Raw genomic sequence first — 18,566 nt, 5'->3', positions numbered from 1 at the left:
AGTGTTTGCTCCTTGTCTAGCTCTGCCTGGCAGTCATCCTCCCCCAGAGTCTCCCAATGCTGAACGTAGAGAAGGCCCCTAAATTCGAGGACTGGATAAATGAAAATGACGGCTGTATGTGATTGAATCTTGGGGTGCACTTGCATGGAAGTAAAGAGAAGTCCAAGTATCCTTCAGCCTTGGTACCGCACAGCCTAGCAAAAGACAGGCTCAGCAAGGAGGCTAACTTTTAAGAATGTAATCTTTTATATTGACTCTTTAAATCTTTAAAACAATCTTTATGAAAAGCAGCTGGAGTTTTCAGGCTACCTCATTACTATTTTAAAAGTTAAGATTTCCGCTGATGGGGGTTAGAGAATAGGTTTATACATTGTTGCCTTAAAGTTCTCCAGGCAGGGAAGAAGGGAAGACAGTCTTATTCTGAGGGCCCAGCTGGATCTCAAGACCTTGGGTAGAGGAAGGACTCAGGGAAGAACAGATGTCCAAACAGAGCTCAGACGGAACACTAACAGTTCAAAAGGAAAAAAGAAAAAAAAAACAGTAGAGGCATTAGGGCCACTGTACGATAAATCATCTGCTGCGGCAGCTCACTCCTGGGACAGCACACGACCTCAGCAGAGCCCCTCAACCTTGCCTACAAATCGCATTAAGTTTCTAAAACATCCCACTGACCCCTCCCCAGTGCCCTTCATTACCTCACCCCTCTCCTCCCAATCAATCTCTTGACCTCAGTGCTTACCCTTCAAATCAGTTCAGCTCTGAGATTCATCTTGCCATTTCCCCCGGCCGCTTTAAAAAAGTCACCGACTTCTCATAAATCACTTTCTGCTCCCCTTTTCCTCCTGCACGGTACTCCATACTCCGCCACTGCCGCTCTGACACAGCTGCAGACGCAGACACCGGCAGGCTTGCTGCAGGGCGCCCAACCCCAGCCTGTGGTCCACAGAGGCAAATGGGGCAGTGGCTGCTGCCGCTGGACTGTCTCGAGCCTTTCCAAAGCTCCTGAAAGTTATTAAACGTGTCCAGTGAGGGTCTCTAAAGTAGACCTTAAAAATAGGACTCCCACGCAGTTCTTATTAAAGAGGTTCCCTGGTTGGGGGAGAAGTGAGGGGGGTGGGTCGGAGAACAGGACCAATTCTAGAGGAGGAATGGGACACAAGCCATAAAAGGAGGTCTCTGCCGAAGCCTCAGGGAGCTCGGCTCTGACCAAGGGTTACCTGCTGAGGATGACATAAATTCCCAGGCTCTCCTGGTTCTCCCAGTTCAGGCTAAACCAGACTCTAGCAGTCAAAGGGCGCTCTGAAACAATCTGGCCATCCTGAGAATCCTCCTGGGAATGAATGGTGTCTAATTTGAAACCTCCTGAAAGAGAGAGAGCATGAAGATACGAAAAGGGACCCAAGAGAATCTGGGCAGGGCTGCTGCACAGCATGATTTGAAAAGCATCTTTGACCATTCTCAGAAGAATACCTTAGCATCAATAGTCGCCCCAGGTAAGTGATTGCTGGCCCACACTGCACACCTCCACAGGCTGAAGGAAACCCCAGCACACCAAGGATTCACCTACAGGGAGATCCATACAACAGCCAGTCCCTATCTGTGGTCCTTGGAAGGTCTGTAGAGAGGCCAGGCCCAAGCTTTCTCCAGCCCAGCGCCGGATGTGATGTTGGCCTGTCCCCTGCCTAATGCGGCCCACAGATAGGAACTAGGGTTTGTACTCTGAGTTATGGTGCTTGTCACAGGAAAAGCTCAAACATCTAGCAAATTAGCATTATATTTGTTATTGTTTTAGACATCCAAAGGGGTTCAGCTCCCTTCCAGGCACCTTTCACTTCAAAAGCTTCCGTATAGCTTACATAAATGGTTTAAATCCATCAGTATCAGAGCTCCCTTCTTCCCCTCACACACGTGAACTGTTAGGTGGGATATGTCCCTCACAGACCCTGTTCTATACAAAAGATTATAGCCATCAAAACCCCATTGTGATGTCTTCTGTTTGAGGCTAGAGGTTTTCCCCCCTTTTGAGGAGTTTATGTTTCCTGTAATGTGCTACAGCTTGCTTTCCTTGAGTTCCATCACAGTATTTAAACATACATCCCTCCATGTTTATGAGCCCTGTAGCCACAGATACAACCGACGCCGGGCTGAGGAAAACAGCTCTATGTGTGCTGAATGGGTACAGACATTGACTTACAATTGTTTCCCAAAGGATGCGGTGTGGTGGCTGCTGACGTCACATTGTACCAGGTTCCATAGGTTATCTAGGAAAGAAGGAAAGTATCTAGGAGGGTTGTGTAAGTCATGGATAAATACTGTCGTTTTATATGAGGGGATTGAGCCTCTAAAAGGTTTGAAATAACCATAGGGGGTGGTCCCAGAATCAGTCCCAGGTGTGACAATTAATGTCGCAGGGAAATTGAAAGGTGGAAATGTGAGGTAAGGAGTTTGTGTATTATTGTTGACCTCAGAAGAAAGGCATTTATGGGAGAAATGGAGTGAGCTGAGACATTGAGGAAGTCCTAACGTCTTAGGGAGGACACAGGACTGAGCAGACCCATATCTGCAGAGGACACTGTGGCTGGGGTTGGTCTCTGAAAAGGACTGTAAAGTCATGAGGCTGGGTCCCCAGGACCCTCGTAAGCCGGCTATTGTGAAATCCTGCAGGGTTCCAATGAGCATCTTGTTCTAACCCCCTCTCTGAAAACTCCCTGCCTGCCCACTGCAAGAGATGGCTGCAGAATGAGGAGGCGTGGGGGACAGGAAAGGATGGACAGCAGGGACTGAGGAGGGGGGGTGGGCCCAAGAATGAGGCTTCTACTGACCGAGATGGGGAGCCTATGAAACAAGTGCCAGGACAGGAAAAGACAGAATTTAAGTCCTATTTGCGATACTGGAACTGTCGGGACAGTATGACATTTGATCTCGGGTTCAGAGTTGAACTGCACACGGATGGCATTTAAATCCACGAGACAGTGTAGACAGAAGTGGCAGCATGTGGCACCCAGTGAGGAAAAGGCAAGAGGGTGCTGTTGGGACGCCAGTGTAGGAAGTGCTGTCTGAGAGGGCAGGATCAACATGACTCCTGCTGCCACCTGGCTTCAGCCGTGGCAGCCACAGACACCTATGTTTGCACACCCTTCACCCCTCCACCCTAGCACTAATCACACAGAGGTGTTCTTCTCTCTCCCATCTCAGACAGAAAGGAAGCCATGCCTCCCCTGTCTACTTCTTGGGAAAGCTGAACCAGAACAGTATGACTAGAGCGCCCATGCTTCCTCACCAGACTGTGGAGTGTGCAACACAGTCTGCCCAGCGACCCTGGCTCCGGGAAGCTCCAGGCAGTTGTGGGATGGGGTACAGTCAGGCCTGAGACAGAGGACTGTAGTTACACAGGTGGTTGCTGGGACCTCCAAGTGGAGGGCCTGGTCACTGCTGTAAGACTGCCCTGACCCATTGACACCTCTGCCTTCTGTCACAATCTGGGATGGCTTCCCACTAGCCCAGGGAAACCAACCCCAAGCCCTACCTGAGTTCAGACTCCCACGCTGGTACCTTTGGAAACTCCTTCTCTGAATCCTTCCACCCCACCTTAGCCATGCCCTTAGATGAGGGCATGTAGATCCTCCCCTTCTTCCTGTCCTTACAAGGAGGATTTCAGAAAGGTTTCCCTATTTTCTTTTAAGATTCATGTGTATTTGTGTGTGTTCATGCATGTGTATGTGTGTACATGTGAGTGTGGTGTGTGTCTGTGTCTGTGTGTGCTGTTGTCACATACAGGTCCTACCGTCCTAAACCCCTCAGCCCCTCCCTCTTCATCTTGCTCCCTCCTCTCCCACTCCCTCCCCCAGGGAGGTCCATATTTCTCCCTATAGGGCCGTTCTCGCTGCATCATCCAACAGGAAGCGAGAGGCTTTCATTGAGCTTGTCCTTCCTGCATTCTTCAGCCTTTCCCTCAGGGCTCGAGGGGTATACCAGCTCTCCTGCACACTGCACCATTCCTCCCTTCCAATGTAAGAGTTCTTGGGACTCTACTCACAGTCCCTTCTTTCTGCCTGCACAGGCTTCCTGGAGAGGTCATCAGGGCCCGCAGCAGTTCCTTGAGGAGTTAGGACACTGGCCCTGAAGCCAGCAAATGCAGACTCCAGAGCAAAGTGCATGACCTGCCAGTGCTGGGACTTCAGGCGACCGTCTCAGCCTCTGCAGGTCTCAGCTTGCACACATGCAAAATGGAAGTAGTGAGGAGACTTGTGTAAAAAAAAAATAATAATCCAGATAGAAAATGAAGGCTCATGCATAGCATGTAATGTCTAAGTTCACATGAACTGCAGCTGGTGCTACTATTATAACAATTATAATTGAACACATCTTGCATAATCTATAATCCAGTATGTTGCAACCTTTCTCCAATCTCTGTCTGTCTCTGTATCTATCTCTGTCTCTATGCCTCTCTGTGGGTATGTCTCTGTTTCTCTGTCTGTCTCTGTCTCCCTCTCTCTGTGTCTCTCTCTGTCTCTGTCTGTCTGTCTGTCTGTCTGTCTGTCTGTCTCTCTCTCTCTCTCTCACACACACACACGACATATAAAGCACCCCACCAGAGGGCTGGATATCTTCTAGGTCTGTTTCTGGTCCCCCTCCCTGCATCCCCACTTCCAGCCTACTTCCCTCTGCTTTAGGCCCCATCATTCCTTGGACTGAAAGATATCCTCTGGCCAGCTTTAGGTGCAGAGGTGACTACACCATTCTTGTGCCCCCAGGGAGCAGCAGCGTGCTAAGCAGACAGCAATATCACATGGAAGACAGTTATTCATAGGATGTCAAAGGTGAAGTGGAAAAGGGGACAGTTATTCATAGGATGTCAAAGGTGAAGTGGAAAAGGGGACAGTTATTCATAGGATGTCAAAGGTGAAGTGGAAAAGGGTGACAGTGTGAAGGACCACATGGAGGAGGCTTACCTGGGGTGGAAGATCAGACCCCTACAAGGTAATGAGCCCAGGGCAGTAACCATACTGCAGTCACATCAGCGGGCCTGGAAATCCAGATTCTAAACCATTTGCCCAGAAGTTTGGGGTGCCTAAGCACTCCGGGTGCATGCACATGTCATGAGACCGTTCAGCAGTTGTTAGCTGAGCAGCTGGGTCTGGTGGTAGCTATGTGATTATGTTGGCTATACTGTGACTCATGGTTCAGGGCAGGGATGAGGCTGACTCTGGGGACCACAAGATCATAACTGCATTTGGAGAGAGGACAAGACTGTTTCATGGCAGGGTTGGTGCTTAGGCATGAGGCCAGCCAAACTAAGAATCTCAGACTGTGGCGCTTGCCAGCCTCCAACCACTGCTGTGGTCTCCAAAGACCTCAGTTTGCACATCTGCAAGCAGTAAAATGTAACTTGTTAGTGGAAGAATTCAAGATTCAAGCAGAGCATTTCCTTGGCTGCTGCATAGGCCTTTGGGAAAGGCCGATAGGTGGTGCCCAGGCAAGGATGGTTATATCTGAGTTGAGTCATTAAGGGAACCGAAAGGAAAGGAGGGAGCACAGGAGAAAATGAGTTTAGAAAGTAACTACCCATGAAGTTGGGGGGCAGTACCTCAGCGTGTGACGTTGCGAGCTGTGGAGTGATGGAAGAGGGATGAGGCTCAGCAGGTTTGGGAGAGCTTCACACTGAGGTTTTCGTTCATGCCAGAAAGACCCAAGACCTTCTGGGGAGCATTTGTAGATGGCTTGACACACGAGCCTCTCATTCAGAAATGAGGACTCCTGATAGGAGAGGAGGAAGCTGGGACAACGTGGCAGCAGTGAGAAAATCTTGCAAGAAGGAGGGACAGAGGGAGTCAAAGCAGGTGGTGAGTCTTGAATACAGGCTTAGCAGGAAGGCTTTTTAGAGTGGAGGGAAAAAAATCTGGAAGGGGTGTAGGGGGGGGTGATGGTGTCTGAGTCACCAAGATGACAAAAGCCGAAACCATGTTTGGGGGTATATCTGGCTAGAGCAAGGTTTGGAGGGGCCAATGTCTTCCAATGTGAGTGCAGAGAAGATGAGAAGCAGTTGCGTGGGTTGTCCTGAGAGAAGCCGCGAGAGCAGACACCTGCTGGCGCACACTGAGGTGAGGGTAGGTAGCAGAACGGACACCGTGCTTGTGTTGACCTCCTTAAAAACCACAAGCCCTGCCTGTCCTGACCTGAGGGCGATTCACATTCTGGTTGCCCTTCAAAGCCTGGCCCTCTGACTCTGTGGAGTTGTCCTTCCTCTCAGGGGCTCTGCAGAGATCTGTGGCCCCACAGTCTACACCTTCGTTTAATTTTCCTTCCCTTTAACCGTTAGGAACTCCACTCAGAATCCTGCCCTGTACTTATCAGGACTCTTTGATTATGAGGGAGGGAGGACAAACGGGGGAAGAGAGTCTTGGTATCCTGTGGTGAGTAGAGAGCCCCTAACGTCAGGTTACTATCCTCCCCTGGCCACCTTGCTTCTGGCTCGCTTGCCAAGTCCTGTCAGTTCTGAAGCCTTAGCTTGTCAATGCCCCCTGATTCAGGGCCTGGTTTAAATATTTACAGAACTGGATACATTGATTAAAGGAAGTGCTGAGGACAGGAACAGTGGTTGTTAATAAATCATGCCAGTGGCTGTTTTTCTTGTGAGAAGCTCCATGGGTCTGATAAGTAGTATACTCATGATTGATCACCTCGGGAGAAGAACCTGTGCTGACGTGGCAGTCCACATGGCCCGTGCAAGAAGAAGCCCCCTGAGGAATTGCAGGACTGGAGTTGCTCCCCGTCCCCTGGAATGTGGCTTCAATGTGGCCTGCTTTCCATTACCTGCAGTTCCCGAGAGGGCTGGTGTCTACAGCCTGACAATCAGGGAAAGCCTCTCCTTCTGTGTTGACATGTCAAGGGACATGCATGCCAATAACATGGGCAGCCATCACTTATTGCCTGTATTGCCAAGCTTTGCATCCATTGGCCTGGGCCCAGAAAGCTCAGCCTTCCTAGAGAAGCCATCTGGCATCTGTAGACCCCACCCAGTGTACTCCGGAGGGCCCATCTATGCTGATTAGTCCCTGAGACTGTCAAGTTCTGCTGTCAGCTGCCCTTCCCAGTATGCTAGAGGGAGGAAGAGAAGATGTCTGTCTGGTAGAATGAGCAACTATCAGAATCTGTTGTAACAAAGTATAAAGACAGATCTATCTATAAATACAGCCCGAAAACAGTCCAGAGCCTCATGTCCCACTGAAGACACCTGAGGGGTCTATTCCATCTTCCGTGGAGTATGGAAGGTTCTAAACGCCTCCCTGTAGGTGACCTGAAAAGAAGAATTCAAGAGTGGACAGTGAAAATTAAGCCAACCCACTCACGACAGAGAATCCTCACTCACAGAGCCACCACCGCCTGCCGAGTCTTTAGTTAGACACATCAGGCAATCAAAACACAAAAATCCATGCATTAGATGTCTTAATCTTATTGAACTTGATTTTTAAAAAAAGCTTTGGAGGGCTGGAGAGATGGCTCAGTGGTTAAGAGCATTGCCTGCTCTTCCAAAGGTCCTGAGTTCAATTCCCAGCAACCACATGATGGCTCACAACCGTCTGTAAAGAGGTCTGGTGCCTCTTCTGGCCTGCAGACATGCACACAGACAGAATATTGTATACATAATAAATAAATAAATATTTTTTTTAAAAAGCCTTGGAGACGTACACATTGACACGTAGAAAAGAAATCTCAGCAATCAAAGGGGCACACATACCCTCATGTGGGCAAGGAAAGGGACGTAAGAAAAAAAGACCTTCAGACATGCGGGTCTCACGATGAATCAGGTGTCTCCTGTGCATAGTTGATCAAGCAGGGAGTCCCACTTGATCAACCAGCTAGAGGAAGGGAACTAATACTGTCCTTTGCACCTCCTGAGTTCTGGAGTGTGACTTCTCAAGGTGTGATCTGCAGCACTCTTGGTCATGAGGAAAGTGGTGGGCCAATCACAGCCATACACGATTTTGAGGAGGCCGTATATAAAGGCACTTGAAGTGCCAACAGCCATAGAAAGACCTCTTCTGTTATGAGGGCCCACTGCTGGCTGCTCAGACTCAGGAAACAAATTATCCGTGTAAGCATTCAACTTCTATTCCCTTTATCATGGTTATCATCTCCATGGCTACCAGTTGATGTGCCAAGCACTCGGCAGGGCTTGATGATCACTCCTCCCCTGGGATAGTTTCTCCTCCTCCTCCTCCCACTTGCTCTGTAGCAGGCATTGTAGACCTATATAGTCTGGAGTTGCTGACCTGTAGACTGAAAAGAAATTCATAGTGCTGGCAGTGAGGTAAATCCAAGTGTTTGGCCAAAGTCTATATTTCTTCAACTAGACCCCATGGCATGATAGCTAATATCAATTGTCAACTTCTAGACTCACCTTGGAGACAAATCTCATGTCTGTAATGGAGTTTCTGGACTGGGAAAACCCATTCTAAACATTGACAGAACCATTCCACTGACTAGAGCCCTAGAGCTTGAACATACAGGAAAAAGTAAGCCAAACCCCATCATCCGCCTCCTTCTGTACCTGGAGTGCAGGTGCAATGTGATAGCTGCCTCCTGCTACTGTTGCCTTGGCTTCTCTTGACTGTACCCTCAAACTGTATACTAAAGTAAAACTCTTCCTTCTCTAAGTTTCTTTCGCCAAGAACTGTGCCACAGCAACAGAAAACATAACTAATATAGAAACTTGGTACCAGGAGTGAGTCTGTAATACAAAAACTTGTACCAGGAGTGGGGCTGTTGCTGTGATAAACTTTACCATGTGGTTTTTTAGGTGTTTGAACTAGAAAATCCCTAATGTGCTGTGAGAAGGGTTTGATGAGTCACTCTGGTGAGTGAGGAGAAGGACAGAATGCTGCGAGAATATGTTTTGGAGGAGAATAGGTCTTTTGGGAACTGAGCTGCAAGTCATTAAGAACATATCTGGAAAACCATCTAGCTGCAATCTTCCCATAGCCAGAGAATGTCAGTGATGCTGAATGCAGAAGTGATGGACTGATGTGTGATTTGGTGAGGAAATTCTAGATAGTATAGCATGCAGAATGTGTCATGGCTACTACTCACTGCTCTTCCCTGGGTTTACAGCGAAAGACAACAACAAGTGGAGAGGAAACAAGTACAAAAAGATGTGCTGTTTGGCAAGCAGGAGGAAGAAAAAGCAGGCAGAGAGAGCATGATATCCGCCATGATAGGAACTGAAAAAAAGTAGCTATAATTGTTAAAGAGATTATCACCATTAAAGAGGAATCTACATCTCTGTACAAGAACAATATGAAAGGTGCCCTAAGGATAAGAACCCGTAGATCAGAGGCTTTGTTTGCTGAAAATCCAAATTAATTTCAGAGGAGAGCCGAAACTGAGAATGTCACTTGAGGGACGCTTCCATATGGCCGCTGAAGCCAGACAATGTATGCTGGGAGTCATAGTTTTTGCAGTGAGGCCCTGAGGGTCCATTGTGTGAAACTGTAAAGATAAAGTCTTGTTGAAGTGAGACTCAGGGTTTTGGAGATATTAGGGCCACAAGAGATCTTCCAAGGAAAAGTGCAAGCGCAGACTGGAGCTGGCCTGAGAGAGCTATGGCAGAGCTCGAGGTGAAATGCTTCCCATACTCTTTAGTCCTAGATGGTTCGTTTTGAGTCCCAGTGACGGACATGGAGCTGCACAATCTGATGTTTGTCCTGCTGTGTTTTGGTCTTGCTATGGTCCAGTTTTTCCTTGCCATATCCTCACACCCCTCTTTCAGGAATGTTTACTCTGTGCCGTTGTGCATTGGAAGTGTGTAACTTGTTTTGATATTATAGGCGCTCACAGTTAGATTTCCCGAGTCTCAGAAGATACTCTGTGCATACACTTTGATGTATTAGAACTGTGAGGATGTTTGAAGTTGGACTGGATGCATTTTTCACTATGAGATAGCCGTGAGCCTGTGATGATGAGGGGTGAAGATTAGAGCTTTAACACAGTATCTTTGGTATCAGATCGACAAGTGGTGGACTTTTGATGGTTAATATTGATTGTCAGTTGATAAGATCTAGGAGCCCATAGATGTCTGCCTGGCCAAGGGATGTTCTTCTAGTAATTCTTTTTGTAAAACTTAAGTCTGATTACCACTGATAGTCTCTCTATTGATGTTACATTACATGATCGAGAAATCAAGGAAAGAAAACAAATATCTGTGCAAACACTTTCTTAACAAAATATGGCAGAACCATGTCAGTTATAAACCTGGCTGGCTTCTGGTCACATGGCCCTAGCTGGTGTTTATAACCACCTTTCTCTCCTACCCATTCTGTATTTCCTCCATCTTCCGCAAGAACTCAGCAGGCCTTGGCTCTTTTCCTGAAGGAGTGACCCATACCCTCATTCCTTAAATATCTGTGCCCTTTGCCATCTGCCCTGGATTAGGCTGTTGCAGTTTTCCATTGATTTTTAATGAAGCACAGGACATAGAAGCACCAAGAGGTGGCCTACAGGAACTCCTTTACTCCAGACATAATCTTTTTTTTACCTCCATTGGAGAGAAATAATCCAATTTCTGCTTGGTAGTCTAGATTAACCGCCCCTCCTAACACTTATTCCTTTCTTAGCCTGTTGGCCTAAGGGCATCCAAATCTCAAAGTGGCCAAGGTAAAGACAGAGTTTCCAGTTCAATGGAATGTTATATCTCCTGGCAGGAGTGCTCCCTGTTCTGGAACCAAAACTTCTAGGCCAGCAGAACTTAAGGTCACTAGGAAAAGTGGGTCACTAGAGGTGATCGTGAGTGGAACTCTTCCCTTTTCCACCCCTCGATTCCTGGAGACGGGAGAAACAACACGCTATAATGGACGCTGATTCGAAGCATATACTGCCGAGCCCTGCCCTAGCCCTCCAGGCTACTGCCACATAACTGGCTGTAACTGCATCTTCTAAGGCCATTTCGTTTTTCTATCAGAGCAGCTGCTTCAGGACGGTAGAAACATGGTCAGACCTGTGTATCCTATTATCAAGGGCACACTGCCACACTTCTCTGGCTGTGACTTGAGTATCCTGGTCCGAAGCAATACCGTGTGGACTATCATGACTGTGGATAAGGATTCTATAAGTCCACAGGTGGTATGTGGCAGAAACATTACATGTAGGAAAGGCAAATCTATAACCAGACAGATCAATGTCTTTAAACAGTGATCAGGGTTAAGTGTGATTCTGTATCATGCAGCATAGGTCTAGGCCCGTCATCCAGATGGGAGCAGGATGCAGATCCATCTGAAATACAAATACAACATGTTCACCCCTGTGCCTGGTGCTGCTGGAAGACAGTGGTGGCTGTGTTGTGGGAAGGAGCAAGGCTGTGCTGCTCCCAATCACCCCTCCAATTTCTCTTTAGTTTCTCTGGAAAAGCACACTGTGTGGGGTCACCGTTCTCCCTTAGTGTAGGAGGTCAGCATAAGGGTGGCCGCATTCCTTGCTCAGTCAAAGCACTGCTGTGACAAGGCTGGCAAGGTCAGTACCAATGGCCAAGAGGTGGCTCTTTTGAATTCAGTCTGAAAGGCTGCGTCGGACATCACCAGCAGCCAGAGCTAAGATCTGAATGGGAGAGAAACACAAAACAAAATGTCCGCGCTAGTAGAGTAGTGATGTGGAGGATAAGGACCTTTGGCCCTGGGTGAGACTTATCCGTAAGGAATAAACCCAGGGAAGTGGAGACTTCTGGATCCCAGTGGCAGAGCAGAAACTCATGAAGGAAGGCTGTATACCTCCCTGCAAGTACATAAACCCATGCTGCTTCTGAAGTGTTCTGGCGTATGCCCCAGAAATCCAAGCGGAAAGTGGATCCAACTTGTCTTGCCATTCTGGGCCCCAGGCCTTGGTCCTGGGGTAGCCTGGGATCCAGTGGGGAGCAGATGGGGGCTGCAAGGCTGACCTAGGTCTCTCCACACTCACTGTGTATTCTTGGCTTCCAGCTCGCTCCAAGAGCCTGGTGATGGGGGAACAGAACCGGAGCCCGGGGAGGCCCCTGGCCCCCCACAAGCTGGGCCCTGTACTCAAGGCCGGCTGGCTGAAGAAGCAGAGGAGCATCATGAAGAACTGGCAGCAGCGATGGTTCGTGCTGCGTGGTGATCAACTCTTCTATTACAAAGACAAAGATGAGAGCAAGCCCCAGGTAAGGCGTGAAGGTCCTGCGTCCCATGGGCGTTGTGCCAGGACAGCGGGGGGGGGGGGGGGGGGGGGCTAAGCTTTGCGTGTGAGTGCAAACAAGGACAGTACTCAAGTTTGTCTTACCCCTGTGCATGCTCCCATATCACAGCTTGTTTTTCTAAAGGACACTCCCAACTTCTGAGATGAAAATGGTTCCTTTTCACATTGGCAGTGTACATCCCCGCCTAGCTTAAGAAGCGGCACTTCCCGTCTTCTGCTCAGCGGCTTAGCGCTTCCGACAAAGACATGTGTGCACATATTTCATTCTCATTATCCAGGAAAATGGGCTCCAGACAAATCTAACCTGACACTGAAATCTGAATCCCTGTGTGACTCGACGTCTGCAGCCTCTGCCTCAAATAGGGGTATTCCCTGTACTACTGGGGACCTCCCCATTTGGGTGATCCACTCAGACCAGCCTCAATTCTCTCACGGGGAAGGAGGCCTGTGGACAACCTGGTTCAGGTTTAAGCATCCAGCATTCAGTGTGATAAGTCTGGCCCTTGGTTATAGAATTGCTGTGCAATTAGATTCCAGTATCATCCCTGTCCTGTAGGTAATATTGTTCTATTTTGCAAATAAAACCCAAGTTGAAAAAAAGGGTGACTGCCCCGAACCCTACAGGGAGCACACTAGATGGACTTCCAATCCATTTCAGATCCGCTGAACTCACGGCTTCGCTTTCCTCCTGTGTAAAACTGGACTGATGAGATCAGGAATTCCCAGTTTGGACTAGAGCCGCCTTCATCCTGTTCACTGTAGTTTGCTCCACCCTCATGAGTTTTGTCCATTTGTGCTGTTACCTATGTGGCCCTAAAGCAGTTCTAACTGTGTATGTATTTATTTTTATTGTAGAATTTGCATGACATAGATGGCATCATAGTATCCATTGTTAAAGCATATAATTCAGTGGATTAAGCTCATTCGCATTAGCGTGCAATACGTTTTCATTTTGAGTGTGGATATATTTCAGAAAGGCAAGGTAATGTAACTACCACAGAATAGAAACCATGAGTGGAGGTAACCATTGGAATACATGAGGTGAAGCCACCAAGTGACTGACTTGTAGCCAGCTCCTTCCATTACTGCAGGCTGTGGGATGAAGCCTACCTCTGCTCTGTTTCTATTCAAGCTAGTGTTGGGGACACGGAAAAGATATAAGCAAGCCAAACGGACACTTCTGACATTCTCAGACTGTTCAACACCGGTGTGACAGAACTTGGCAGCCTCCTGCACCCAAATTCACATCTTGCTTGCATGGACCATTTGGTCTTTCCCATGCTGCGGGACCACTGAGACATTCACGGTCTCCTGTATACCAAGGCCCTGTGACTTCTGGCTTTGAATAAAGGGGTCTGAGTGTCCTTTCCAACTTGGAGCATTGATGGGGGTATGGCTTGGCACATGTTATCATCCCTTCTGTATTCTTTCCCCAGGGAATATAGTAGCTGTCCCACACTATCTGCAGGGATAGTTCCAGAACCTTCCATCAGTGTTCAAATCCCTGTGTACAATGATTTATTTATTCACATGTAGCCTTTGTATCCCCTCCCACAAACTTGAAACCATCCTCAGGTTGCTTATAATACCTGGGGCAATCTAAACATAAGCAGTATTGTCTAGCAGCTCATGACAAGAAGACACAATTTGCCCATTTCAGTCTAGATATAACTAGAAATATTAATGATCCATAGAGGTTCAATGCAAGGGGGCAGAGGCCATGGCTGCAGACTCCTGGCTTTACCTCTTGCAAGGATTAGATGGCTCCAGTCCTGCAGGCCCAGCTGTCTGCAGAGCACCCTGCTTTGGTGTCTGTGTGACCCGGCTGTGATGAGGCCATGCCCAATAAATGAAGCCGCTAGCTGCTCTTTACCAGAAGTTCACCGTTGTACACCGGACTCCTGTTGTCACCCCCTGCTCGACTCAACCTGCCTTGCTTCCTTTGGAAGTTTTTCATTGTGATGTCGCATGATGCTAGGTGCTGGCAGCCCTGAGGTCCCCTCACTTGGGTGAAGATCCCTCTACTCCAGGCTCTCCCGTGTGTTCCCTGCTGTATACCCTGTAGTGGACCAGGCATCCCTACCTCCAATCAGACGGCTCTAGAGCACGTCTCTCCCAGATTTCCCATTGCTGCCATCTATCCAGACCTTGACAGCTTCTAGTGAGAGCAGCTAATCCAACGATAGTAACCACATCCCCCATTCACTGGCCTGGATGCATAAGGGTATAGTAACCTTATACCCACCCCAGGTCAGTGCAGGTCCTTTATCTCCAGAGAGAACGGCACATCTGTGAAAGGAGCCAGCCTACCCCAACAGGTACCAGTCTCTGCTCGAGACTCCTCTTGTGACTTTCTGTGTCTGTTGACCCTTCCAGGGTACGGAGACCTAACCGACGTTCCATAACCAACTCTGACTCCTGGAGCAGCCTTGTTCCTAATCGCAAGGCCACTATTAGTCCAATATGACATTTAGCTTCTACAGTGTGATCTCCAACTGCTGTCACAGTCAACCCACAGATCCCTATCTAATTTCATGAAGTATGTGTAATAGACTAATTCTCAGTATCTGGTTCCCATAAAATACGCCCTGCTCACTGTTCACAGTGACAGCCCGGCCCAGCAGTTGGTCCCTCTCCGTGGAGAGCCTGAGCCAGCTGTTGTAATTGTCAGGAAAGGGTACATCCAACCGCCTGTGATACTGCCCAGAGCTCAGATAAGCATCAGTTATAGCCCATGTCCTTGTTCCCTCGTTCCCTTTCAAAGCCTTTATCTCTTCTCCTTTGTCCCGCCTAGGCCAGGAGGGCCAGCAACTGATAGCACAGAGATGAGGCAGGTGGCTCACATGAGCTCAGACATAAAAGGCCAAGCAGGGGTGCTTTCCAGAGCCCGACATCTGCCCTCATCCCTCCAGCCTTCTGCAGAACATGCTCTGGGCTTTCTAGTCAGCAGACTCTGCACTTTCGCCAGGGAAGGGGTCCAGGACTGTATCATTTGTCTTTTTTGAGTTGTAATTTCAACTTCTGCTCGAAATGTTTTCTCATGGCATGAAGCTTCTTCATGCGCTTTGGTGTCCAGCTCTGTGCGTTTCCATTCCTTGGAGACTCACTTTAGTGATCTCAGGCCTTAACCTGTGTGTCTCTTTGGCACTGAGCAGCGATGGACCAGAATGGAAACAGCAAGTACAAGACAGAAAAACCGTAGCGCCAGAGAAAGAGTCCAAAGCAAGCCACAGGACAGCAAGAGTAGGTGCTGACATTTTAGCACTCATAATAAACAAGAATAAACTAGAATTATCTGTTTCTTAAAAGACAGGAAGTTTGGGGAGATTGGGCCTAAAAATGAGAAGCAAAAATAAGCAAAAGAATGGGGGGAGGTGGGAGGACAGGCAGTGGTGGTGCACACCTTAAATCCCAGCACTTGGAAGGCAGAGGCAGGCAGATATCTGTGAGTTTGAGGCGTGCTTGGTCTACAAGGTGAGTTCCAGGACAGCTAGGACTGTTACACAGAGAAATCCTGTCTTGAAGAGGAAAAACAAATGGGGGAAGTCTACACCAGGACCTTTGAACAAAAAAGGAAGCAGACTGAGCAGGGTCCCTGAAATCAGGACCTGAGGTGGGGGACACACACTTCAAAATTTCTTCCTAGTTATTGAAAAATGAAGTAAAATCCAACCTTCTAGGTAAGGGCAGCAGATTTAGAAAATCAAATTTGACTGCTTCAACTCCCTAACAAGTTACAACTATAGTCAGAGCTAAGACAAGGGAGACAGCCTCCGATGCTGGGCAGACTGGCCAGAGGCAGCTGGTGTGTTTGACTGACCTGGATCCCAGGCAGGGCTGAGGGCTGCACAGGAGCCTGAGACTTTCAGAATAGGCCTGTCCCAACCGGCTGGAACTAGTTGCACTGGATGTAGAACAAGAGGAGCAAAGACCAAGAGCCAAGGTTGAGTGAGAGTCAGCTTCAAAAGCTGTCAGAGGATTAGGATGGCAGCTCAGTCCGGTGCTGTGATGACCTGAGTTCAATCCCCAGCCCCCACATAGGAAGCAGGTGGGTCCCAGCATTTGCTAGGCAGCCAATGTAGCTGAATCAGGTCACCAGCTCCAGGTTCAGCGAGAGACTGTCTCAAAAAAAAATTCACTTCACACTTAGCTTTCAGGGCCTTCTGGTTAGGAGCAGCCTCCTCCCTGGTCCAGAGAGGAAAGTGAAGAACTTCCGGGGCTTGCGAGGACAGTGGCCCAGGTGGAACCCATCAAACTTCCAGGACTTTAGCCTCTTAGCAGTAAAGGCCAGATGGCAAAAGAAACTCAGACGAAAACAGGAAGAGGGAGGAGGAGGAAAACGAGGAAGGCTGGGAGAAGGAGAAGGTGTCAGCCATAGAAACAGAAATGCCAGAGGGGAGAAGCTCCATATTTAAAATTCTTTACCAGGCCTGGTAGTATAGGCCTGAATTCCTAGCTGTTCTGGAAGCTACGGCCAGTGTATCACAAGTTCGAGGCCAGCATGGGCAACGTAGTGAACCCCTTTTCAAGGGGATGCAGCTCAGAGAAGGAATACTAACCAGCCTGTGCCAGGCTCTGAGCTCAATCCCTAGCACATCCCAACAACAGAGAACTGTCCCTCACTTCCTCTGAGAAAGACTGCGAACCCGGAAGAGACAGAGAACAAAACCTTCCCTAGGAGGTCAGAAGTGAGACTTCCAACTTGGGACACCTAAAAGAGGAAAGAAATGACAAAAGCGTGACAGACAAACCATCGGATCAGGAGCTCTGGAGAGAGAAAAGGGAGAGGATGTGTCCTCAGAGGAATACTGCCATGAGCCAGCTTCTCACTGGTGGAGTGCGCGCAGGGTGGGGCTGATGAAGCAGACAGCGCTAGGGAGGTGAAGGAAGGGGGAAGAGCGGGAGGAGGCTAGAGGCACAGTCTCAGGTCTCAGCTGTGCTTGGAATCCTCCAGATAATGGCTAAAACACTGTGCCAAGATGCAGTAACATAAACATGGTATTTGGGAAAAGAAAGAAAATCCCATTTAAGAGACTGAAAGTGCTGATCCTGACAGTGGCGGGGGAGGAATGAATTGCTGTCTTGTGGCAGGCATGGTGGAGAACTATTTTAATCCTTGAGTAACTTTGCTCTTAGAAGTCAGTGAAATAAAACTGAAATAATTAATACGGAGTTTGAAAATACAAATAAGCTAGATTGGTAAGGCTGGGGGTGGACCTGGGCTGGGAGGACAGAGGACCTGGGCTGGGAGGACTGAGGACCTGGGAGTGAGCTGGGAGGACAGAGGACCTGGACTGGGAGGACTGAGGACCTGGGAGTGAGCTGGGAGGACTGAGGACCTGGGCTGGGAGGACTGAGGATCTGGGCTGGGAGGACAGTGGACCTGGGAATGAGCTGGGAGGACAGCGGACCTGAGCTGGGAGGACAGCGGACCTAGACTGGGAGGACAGCGGACCTGGGATGGGAGGACAGTGGACCTGGGAGGGAGCTGGGAGGACAGCGGACCTGGGAGGGAGCTGGGAGGACAGCGGACCTGAGCTGGGAGGACAGCGGACCTGAGCTGGGAGGACAGCGGACCTGGGCTGGGAGGACAGCGGACCTGAGCTGGGAGGACAGCGGACCTGGGCTGGGAGGACAGCGGGCCTAGACTGGGAGGACAGCGGACCTGGGAATGGGAGGACAGTGGCCACTGAGATTTCAGTGTCATGTTATAATTTCTCACAGCGGTCTGTCCACTCACATCCACCTTTTTAATGACTTTTAACTTAACCAATTAGAGAAAACAATGAAAATCAAAGAAAAGAATGGAACAGAGCCACAAGCCTAAGTGATCTTCAGATAATTAGAAAGGGGTGGTAAGAGACTAGACACGTCACCGGAGCCACCAAGGACCACCGAGTCACACGATGGGCTCTGAAGAGCAGGTCTTGACCTAATGTTGGTGCTCAGAAGTAGCCATGGACAGTGTGTGTGGGGGAGCCTATCTCAGGGAGAGCCAGGAGGCCAGAGCATGAGGTTAGTCATACAGAGAACAGAAGCAGCAGCTATTAGCCAAAAATTGGATATGGCTCGACCTGGGAGCAGGGCCTTCATTCTGTCCCTGTGTTGGGGAATCCACTGTGGTTGAGGACCTCACACTCCATCACCGGGGAAGTCATTCTCAGCAGCATAGGCGGGAACTGGAGGGTACAGACAGGAGATGGGGGCGGGGCAGGAAGCCCTGCTTGCCCTGGAGAGAGGGCCTGTGGGTACTGGAAATAGCAGGGCAGAGTGTGGGAGGCTGTGGCATTTGAGGGACACCAGCGTGGCTCAGGCAGCTGCAGGTTCTGGTCGGGACATCTGAGAAGCCATTTTCAAGCAGGCTG

At 49.0% G+C, this 18,566-nt stretch overlaps 1 protein-coding gene across 7 annotated transcripts in view; it reads left to right on the top strand.

The window, feature by feature from the left end:
• Positions 1-18,566, top strand: part of Arhgap22 (Rho GTPase activating protein 22) — a 156,830-nt gene that overhangs the window by 46,063 nt on the left and 92,201 nt on the right. For all 7 annotated transcript variants that reach the window (XR_012912090.1, XM_075988743.1, XM_075988742.1 and 4 more), the window contains one exon: positions 11,967-12,166. Coding sequence is in view for 6 of the 7 variants with exons in the window: in XM_075988743.1 (XP_075844858.1) it covers positions 11,967-12,166 (200 nt within the window). In the remaining variant the exon portion in view is untranslated. The remainder of the gene's footprint in view (positions 1-11,966; positions 12,167-18,566) is intronic.

The sequence above is a fragment of the Microtus pennsylvanicus genome, chromosome 10 (genome assembly GCF_037038515.1).
Source record: "Microtus pennsylvanicus isolate mMicPen1 chromosome 10, mMicPen1.hap1, whole genome shotgun sequence".
Classification (NCBI taxonomy): Eukaryota; Metazoa; Chordata; class Mammalia; order Rodentia; family Cricetidae; genus Microtus; species Microtus pennsylvanicus.
This window is presented reverse-complemented; position numbering and strand designations above follow the sequence as displayed.